Source organism: Phyllobates terribilis, unplaced genomic scaffold (genome assembly GCF_046119375.1).
Source record: "Phyllobates terribilis strain yellow unplaced genomic scaffold, ASM4611937v1 Scaffold_7__3_contigs__length_470593459, whole genome shotgun sequence".
NCBI lineage: Eukaryota > Metazoa > Chordata > Amphibia > Anura > Dendrobatidae > Phyllobates > Phyllobates terribilis.
In genome coordinates this window covers 411,926,435-411,935,536 of record NW_027362767.1, presented here as the reverse complement: position 1 = coordinate 411,935,536, position 9,102 = coordinate 411,926,435, and the positions used below count along the sequence as shown (strand labels likewise).

General features: G+C 48.3%; 1 protein-coding gene across 1 annotated transcript; it reads right to left on the bottom strand.

Moving 5' to 3' along the window:
- Positions 1–525: 525 nt before the first annotated feature.
- GPANK1 (G-patch domain and ankyrin repeats 1) lies at positions 526–9,102 on the bottom strand. Its single transcript, XM_073641723.1, has 3 exons — positions 8,843–9,102; positions 7,566–8,169; positions 526–1,034 (listed from the first exon to the last, which is right to left on the bottom strand). Exons 2-3 carry the CDS (start codon positions 8,147–8,149, stop codon positions 575–577), a joined length of 1,044 nt encoding a protein of 347 aa, XP_073497824.1. The 5' UTR covers positions 8,150–8,169; positions 8,843–9,102; the 3' UTR covers positions 526–574.

Genomic DNA, 9,102 nt, shown 5'->3' with positions numbered 1-9,102 from the left:
ACGTACAGCCTACGCAACACAGCCTACGCAACACAGCCTACGCAACACAGCCTACCTACTGACATAACTGGCCGTCTCCACCTAAATAATCCACGTCAAGCTCAAAATCCCACACATGCTCCATTCACGGGACACCGGGCGCATGTGCGTAGCTGGGCTGTAACCCTTGCGCTGTAAAGGGCGGGGCAGCTTGTAATTTGCATGCACCGGACATTCATCGAACAAAGCCAGACATCCACACAAGGCAGAAGGGTGAACTGTATGACTTGGGAGAAGGTGACAAACCCAACCTGGAATTACCCACTGGGCCAGTGGCCATTTTTATACTGGACACAGTTCATTTGCCAGGAATTGGGGTAGTAGTAAACTGATTGGGTGGAGCGGATTACAGTGAGAATGATGCAAAGGGATTTGTTCAGCAACATGAAACTTGGCCAAGTTTTATCTCATCCTGTCCTAAGCTTCCCGCTCCGTTGACTTCATTGAGAAGTGGTTACAGGCCCTGGAAGAACACAAGCCCATTAATAAAGGATAAAGATTGGTTTATTAACATCACTGAGAAACCGCACTGATACTATAGGTCAATATTCATGTACGTCCTCAGGTCTCGCTCCCAGGCCTTCGCTTTGGCCTCTTTCCTCCGCTCTTCTTTCCTGCTGACAGTCGCCACTCGCTCGGTTCTCCTGTGTGTGATCGCCGGCCTGGCTACTGCCAAAGTGTCATTAGCAGCAAAATGGGTGACTTTTGGCTTCTCGTTACTTTGGAAACCAAGGCCTTTGTGGTCCCTTTTAAGAACTGTCTGTACAGGAAACTTCCTGCCGGCGCCATCAGGCCCGAGCCCGACCTCAGCGTCCCAGCCCTCCTTCAGCATCATCTTATACCCGATGTTGTGCTGCGGGATGACGTAGTAGGTGGAAGGAAGCTTCTTTTTTGTGTTGAAGAGATGTACGGTGGAGCGCTCGTGAGTCTCGATACTGTCTTCTTGGTAATGAGTCTTGCAGACGTTGCAGTATTTTCTTTCTGGTGGATTTGTTCTGTGTAGAGAACAGACATTGTGGTGAATGCAGAGAATTAAATTTAAAGGGGTTAATTGGTCACTTTAATATGGATGGCCTAGCCTTAGGATAGGACAGTAATACCAGATTGGTGGGGTTGCAGCGCTTGACACCCCACCGATGAGCAGTTCCCGGTGCCAGAGGCGGCCAGATGTGATCAGCTGTGATCAGCTGTGGAGCTAGAGAGCACAGTCAAGTGTATAGTGGCCGCGGACGGGAACTGCATCTTTAGAGTACCTGGCTGCGACCACCTTGCAGTTGTTCTGCTCCCCATAACTCGGTATATCTTGCTGCCGCCAGAACCGGGAACAGCTGATCGGCGAGGATGCCAGGTATCGCACCCCCACCAATCTGGGTGGGGGTCTAAAAGTTCCACCAAGACATAACTAACTTAATTTTCCAAGGGACCAGATTTTCACACATTTTTGGATTCCTTGACTGTCATAGAAAAGTACTGTGTATATCTATCTACACACATACACAGTGGTGTGAAAAAGTGTTTGCCCCCTTCCTGATTTCTTATTCTTTTGCATGTTTGTCACACTTAAATGTTTCAGATCACAAAAGGAATATGAAAATGAAAACAAAGATAACACAAGTAACCACAAAATGCAGTTTTTAAATTAACTTTATTCTCCCCGCCAGCATTCTGTTTCAGTCACAGGGGGGTGGGGGCGCCGCGGGTTCAGTCATCGCTCTGAGAATACAGAGCGGCAGCTGTAACCTCACCCCTGACGGATAGCCGGCCCCAATGCCGAGCCAGTGTCAGTCAGGGCTGGGGGCGCGTTTACCGGCACAGACCCCCTGAATAAAACTGAATGCTGGCGGGGAGAATAAAAGTTTATTTTCTCCCCACTGAATTCGGCTGTATGCAGCATAATAACGCTATTAACCGCATATCTGCAGGTTAACAGTATTATTTCTGGTGACAGGTTTCCTTTAAGGGAAAAAGAAATCCAAACCTACAGAGCCCTGTGTGAAAAAGTGATTCCCCCCCTCCCCCCTTAAAACATAAATTAACTGTGGTTTATTCACATCTTTGGGAAGCAGAGTTCAATTTCCCTAGCCACACAGGCCTGATTACTGCCACACCTGTTTCCAATCAAGAAATAACTTGAATAGGACCTGCCTGACAAAGTGAAATAGACCAAAAGATCCTCAAAAGCTAGACATCATGCTGTGATCTAAAGAAATTCAGAAACAAATGAGAAACAAAGTAACTGAGATCTATCAGTCTGGAAAAGGTTATAAAGCCATTTCTAAAGCTTTGGGACTCCAGCGAACCACAGTGAGAGCCATTATCCACAAATGGCGAAAACATGGAACAGTGGTGAACCTTTCCAGGAGTGGTCGGCTGACCAAAATGACCCCAAGAGCGCAGCAACTACTTATCCAAGAGGTCAGAAAAGACCCCACAACAACATCCAAAGAACTGCAGGCCTCACTTGCCTCAGTTAAGGTCAGTGCTCATGACTCCACCATAAGAAAGAGACTGGGCAAAAAATGGCGTGCATGGCAGAGTTCCAAGACAAAAAACACTGCTGAGCAAAAAGAACAAAGGCTCATCTCAGTTTTTCCCAATAAACGTCTTATTGATCCCCAAGACTTTTGGGAGAATACTCTGTGGACGAATGAGAAAAGTTTAGAGGGGTTGTCCACTACTATTTAAAATATGCCAAAGAGTTTTTATGATGAAAAGCAGCTTCTTTGTTGTGCCAGTGATAGCGCCGCTCACAAGCAGCACGTGACCCCCTGCTGACGTCCCGTCTATTGAGGCGTGACTCAGCGTTGGGGTCCCCGCGGTGGCTGCTGGATTGTGGGCGGGGTTACCCCACCACGTCACACCCAGCATCCACCGCGCGGGGATAACCCCGCCCACAACCCAGCAGCCACCGTGGAATGGGGAAGAGGGACCCCAGGCTGCAGCCTGGACTTGTCGTGATGTCAAAGCCGGCTGCAGCCGGGGGTCACGTGATGCCTGTGAGCGGCCTGTGATAGCGCCGCTCACAGGCAGAAAAGGCAGAGGGAGGTAATTACAAAGAAGCTTCTTTTCATCATAAAAACGCTTTTGCATATTTTAAATAGTAGTGGACAACTCCTTTAACTTTTGCATGTCTCATTACATCTGGAATAGAAGTAATACAGCATTACGGGAACATCATACCAACAGTAAAATATGGTGGTGGTAGTGTGATGGTCTGGGGCTGTTTTGCTGCTTCAGGACCTGGAAGACTTGCTGTGGTAAATGAAACCATGAATTCTGTTGTCTACCAAAAAATCCTGAAGGAGAATGTCCGGCCATCTGTTTGTGACTTCAAGCTGAAGCGCACTTGGGTTATGCAGCAGGACAATGATCCCAAACACACCAGCAAGTCCACCTCTGAATGGCTTAAGAAAAACAAAATTAAGACTTTGGAGTGGCCTAGCCAAAGTCCTGACCTTAATCCGATTGAGATGCTGTGACATGACCTCAAAAAGGTGGTCCATGCTTGGAAACCCTCCAATGTGGCTGAAATACAACAATTTTGCAAAGATGAGGGGGCCAAAATTCCTCCACAGCATTGTAAAGACTCATTGCCAGTTATCGCAAACGCTTGATTGCAGTTGTTGCTGCTAAGGGCGGCCCAACCAGTTATTAGGTTTAGGAGGCAATCCCTTTTTCACACAGGGCCCTGTAGGTTTGGATTTCTTTTTCCCTTAATAATAAAGACATTCATTTAGAAACCGCATTTTGTGGTTACTTGTGTTATCTTTGTCTAATATTTAAATTTGTTTTGTGATCTGAAACATTTAATTGTGATAAACATGCAAAAGAATAAGAAATCAGGAAGGGGGCAAACACTTTTTCACACCATTCTATATGTCCCAAAATATAACTCCTAGGAAAAATATACAACTTTTTAAAGGAGAAAATTTTCTAATTAGTTCTCGTTGCTTAAAGGGATTGTCCATACATATTTATCGTCTAAAAATCCAAGTGTGGTGAAATTATTGCAGAAAAAAAAAATTGTCATGATTTCATGGGTTTTGTTTTTACGGCGTTCATTGTGCGGTAAAATTTTGCCAGCACGATATATTTTTTTTTAAAGGATTGCACATTTCCAATTTATCTTTGGAATGGGGAAAAAAGATGCCGATTTGAACATCTAGTTTTTCATATATTTATTTATTTTCCCCCATTTTTTTTTTCTCATTATTGACCTCCCCTTCCCTCTTCGCCTTGAACAAACAATTCTGTAATGCTATTGCTGGCACCCCTGCATGATGTCCCCTTCTCCCTCCATGAAGGGAAGCCAGCTTACTCACAGACCCCATAGTAGCATGGTCCCGAGCGAGTTCCCTGCTTCCTACTCTGTTCATTGTCCCAGAGGCGTGCCTAGGGCATGCGCACATGCTCCCCTGCTCTTAAGGGGTCAGCACGCATATAGTCTACTTCCCTCAGCTTGTTGCGGAGAGGCATTTAGCATAATGAGTTCACCTGCTGGATGGCCCTCAGCCTATTGCTGGGAGTCATCCTGTATAAAAGACTCCCTCTCCCTTATGGAGTCGCCAAAGCAACAGCTTTCATTAGTATGTAGTCTCCCCTACTAGTGAGTTGTTAGGTCCTCCAGTGCCAATGGGGCCAGTATCCTGAACCTGAATCCCTGGTCTGTGTGCAGCCAGTGTCTGAACATTGTCCTCTGGTCCTGGTGTAGCCAGTCATGTCCCTGAAGTACCCTGGTCCCGGTGTGGTTAGTGCCTGAACATTGTCTGCTAAATTTTTATCTCCACTTCATGTATCTGGTTTATAAGGCTGCGTGCACACGATGCGTTTTTCATGCGTTTATGCTGCGGAATTTCCGCAGCGGAAACGCATCAAAAATGCTTGGTAATCCGCACCCCATGGTCCTCAATGGCATTCCGCAATGTCAATGCACATGCTGCGGATTTTTCCGCAGCGTTTCTGCAGCGCTCATAAATCCGCAGCATGTTCATTAATTTTGCGGAAGCACAGCGGAAGAGCCGCCATTGACTTGCATTGAGACGCATAGAATCCGTGACTGTACATTTGTACAAGCGGATATCATGCGTCTCAATGTGCGGATGGTACCCAGTTCTAGAGGAGAGGAGACTCTAATCCAGACCTGGGTACCATTGTACCTGTAAAAAAAAGAATAAAATAATAAAGTTTATATTCACCTGTCCGGCGGCCCCTGCAGCGCTTCTCCTTCCAGGACCTGAGATGACGTCGCGGTCATGTGACCGCAGCCTGTCTCGCGAGATGCCGGCAAGCCAGGAAGGAACCAGGAAGGAGCGCGACGGCATCGGAGGTAAGTATAGCTTTTATTTTTTTATTCTTACGGTCACACTGTATAAATCCATGCCTTTTGCATGAATTTATACAGCGTGACCTAGTTGTCAAGCACTTTCCAAGTGATGCTATCGCCTGGAAAGTGTTTGTCAGTCCGCATGCGGAAACACAAGCGTTAGCGCATGTGTATACGCATGTGAATCCGCATGTATTCTGCAGGAAAAACGTATGCACAATCTGCATGCGTTTTTTCTGCCAGGGAGATGCAGAAATGCTGCAGAAATTTTCTGCTTCATTTCTGCATCGTGGGCACATAGCCTTACATAGGTTTTTTGTCACTATACTAACTACTGTATTTTTCGGACTATAAGACGCACTTTTTTTTCCTCAAATTTTTGAGGAAAGTGGGGGGTGTGTCTTATAGTCTGAATGTATATACTGTGGCTGGTGTGGGGGAGCGGCAGTGGCGAAGGAGCGTGGCACAAGAGGCAGGAGCGGCCTGCTGCAGCCTACACTGTCCCCGCTGCTAAAGACCATGAATATTCACTACAACCCACTCCCGTGGGCGTGGAGAGGTGTGAATATTCATGCAGTTTAATAGCAGGCACACATGACCGCCGGCCGCTGCAGGAGCCTCGCTGTGGGTACACTGTGCGCGCTTATTAAGGAGAATGAATGGTCACTGCTCCCCACGTCCATAGTCCCGGCGTGGGGAGCAGTGACTCTTCCGGCAGACCATCTCAGTGTGAGGGTGCATGGCAGTAACATCATGCGCGGTTCACACTGTGAGATCCGTGCTGGCAGCAGGGGGGAGGAAGGGGAGTAGAAGTGTTTATTTTTTTGTGAGCAGAATGGGATGGAGACGCCATGCATTGTGGATCTGGGGGATTGGGGATCAGGGTGTGCCACGCACACCAGGACTGGGGATCAGGGTGTGCCACGCACACCAGGACTGGGGATCAGGGTGTGCCACGCACACCAGGACTGGGGATCAGGGTGTGCCACGCACACCAGGACTGGGGATCAGGGTGTGCCACGCACACCAGGACTAGGGATCAGGGTGTGCCACGCACACAAGTATGGGGGCCACGTATAACAGGAAGGAGGGGGCCATATATATCAGGATGGGGGATATTAACAGAATTGGGGGAGATTACCCTTATAACAGTGTCAGCAGCAGACCCTGCCCCTGCCCCTTAACAGGGCATCATGACCACATTTTTTGCTTATGTTTTTTTTCTATTTTCCTCCTCTAAAAACTAGTGGCGTCTCATAGTCCGAAAAATACAGTAGTTATATGCCATTACAACTCACATATATTACTCTTGTACTTTGACATGGTATATACTTCATTGGCCTTTGTGGTGACATATGAGATAGGATATATGGTGGTGGTGATATTACTGTTTGGGGTTGGCACTTGTCTATGATTGTGGGGTTTTATCCCGGCTCCTTTTCTTCCCACCCTGGATACATTATGGAGTGGTATGTCTTTTAGCACCCAAGTGTGATCACTGACTTTTGTATCAACTTCTGTCTAAATTTTGTTATACTTTATAATGGACTGTTTACTCCATACTTTTGGAATAATGTTATAGTGGTGGAGTGTCCATATGACTATTTGGGCCCATAGAGTGTTTGGCATAGGGTCCTTACCTTAGATATAATGTACTCTGTTCTGTTGATATTGTGCTCAGGTAGTTGCTACCTGCCAGTTGTGCCTGGCACCAATCTCTTCTGGCACAAAGTGGTCACAGACCGTTCCTGCTGGCGATTCAGCGGCTTCTGCTGACGTCACTATGACACAGCGGCAGCTTCTCATCCGCTTCTGCTGACGGGGCGTGAATGCCGATGTCATACTGATTGACAGCTGGCTCCCCGCTGCCTAACTGCAAAGAGCCGGCAGTCAATCAGCATAACGTTGGTAGTCACGCTACATCAACACAGCAACCTGGAAGAAAGAGCTGCTCGGCTGACGTGGAGAAGCCGAATCTCCGGCAGGAACGGTTAGTGACCACTGAGCTGACGCCGCGTAGAACAGGCCGGTAGTTGCCTTCCATTTCTGAATCTGAGGTTGGACCCTTCTTGATTACAATGGTACAGCACAGCTGCTATGACGTCAGTAATGTCCATCACGATTTAGTGACATCACCGGCTTCCTAATGTGATGTTGCTGTGGACGTCGCCTACACAACATACGTGGTAACACCTTCACCCACCTCGGAGTCCGGTCTTGAGGGTGATCCCTCAGGGAATCCTGTAGAATCTGTACCACGTCCCGATGACCGGCCTCTTCTGCTAAGGTCAAAGCATCCTTTCCCTTCGTTTCACATACCCCGATCCATGCTGCGCCCCTCGTCAGCAGATACCCCACTACATCCTTTTTCCCAGCATATGCGGCACACATCAGAGCCGTCCAGTAATAACCATCCTGAAAATTGACATTGCAGCCCTCCTTCTCCAGGAGTCGTCTCACTCCCTTTAGGTCTCCGTGTTGTGAGCAGTTTAGTAGCCGGTGGCCATCCAGTTGGTCAGTGCCCCGAGGAGCGGTCGTGGTCGGTCTGTGCCAAGATTGTCCTGCTCCCTCGTGAGAGGACAAGGTGACCTGCTTACGTTTCCGAGAAGGTCTCTTGGTCGTCTCCCCATCGTTTGATAGGAGACTCTCATAGAAGGTTTTCGCCTCCTCACCAGAGATGTTCCCCTCTCCTGTCCGGCGTGAAGCCTTAGTTCTTTGTTCTCCGTTTTCCCAGAAGTCTGACTTCTCTCGAGCCTTGGTAAACGTGATGAGCCGCGGGAAGTTCATCTTCTTTATAATGGGGGAACCTAAAATAAATGGAAGCATTTATCATTATCTAGAAAAGAGTTACTAGTAGTATATATACAGGGAGGGGTACGGTGCTTCAGCCCCCTTCATTAACAGGATCGGAGGAAATACCAAGAGTCAGACCCCCACTGCTGATACACTCCTGGCGATAAGTCATCGCGTTATATGGGCTTTCCTACTAAACATTTACCCACTATCCACAGGAGGGGTAATAAAGGTCTATTCTTGCAGGAGCCCTCCAAGCACCAGAATGGGAACCTGATGCTTCTCACTGTGCCTGCTGCCGCTCCATTCACAGCCTATGGGGCAGGTGGTACCATGTTCTGCTGTCCGTCCCAAGCACATACATGTAGAAGTAGAGGGCATGCTCAGCAAGAAGGAACAGGGATTAGGATGGATAATGGGCGACAGTAACTCATTAATCGGGAAGATCCGACTGCAGGAACCTAAACTGATCAGACGATCGGGCAATTTTCATCTGAGATATAGGATGAAGCGGTCAGAAAAAGGTCGCTGTGGAGGGGCAGGGGGAGGCCAGTGCCAGAGGGGGGGGGGCAGGCCAGCGCCGACCAGTGTTGGGCAGGTAATTGCCACCAGAGGTGGCCATTCACTAGCAGAATGCGTCATTCTGGGTGCAGCTGAGGCCATGCTCCTCTACCTGCTGCTTCTCACCTCTCGGTGCTGCTTCCTGCGGCAGTCACACCTTCTCCAGCCTCGGGCTCTCGGTTACTCCTCAGCTGCACTCACGGCCCCCAGTAAACCACAGTCGCCATCTTCTCACAGCCGTCACTTCCTGCCATAATTACACTTCTGGGTCCGGAAAGACCAACATTCACCAGAAAAAGTGCAGCGCTCCGACCACAACAATGATGGCGGCTGCGGCGAGGAAGGGGCGGGACTTTCCTTTATACGTGTGAAGGGCGGAAGCCAAA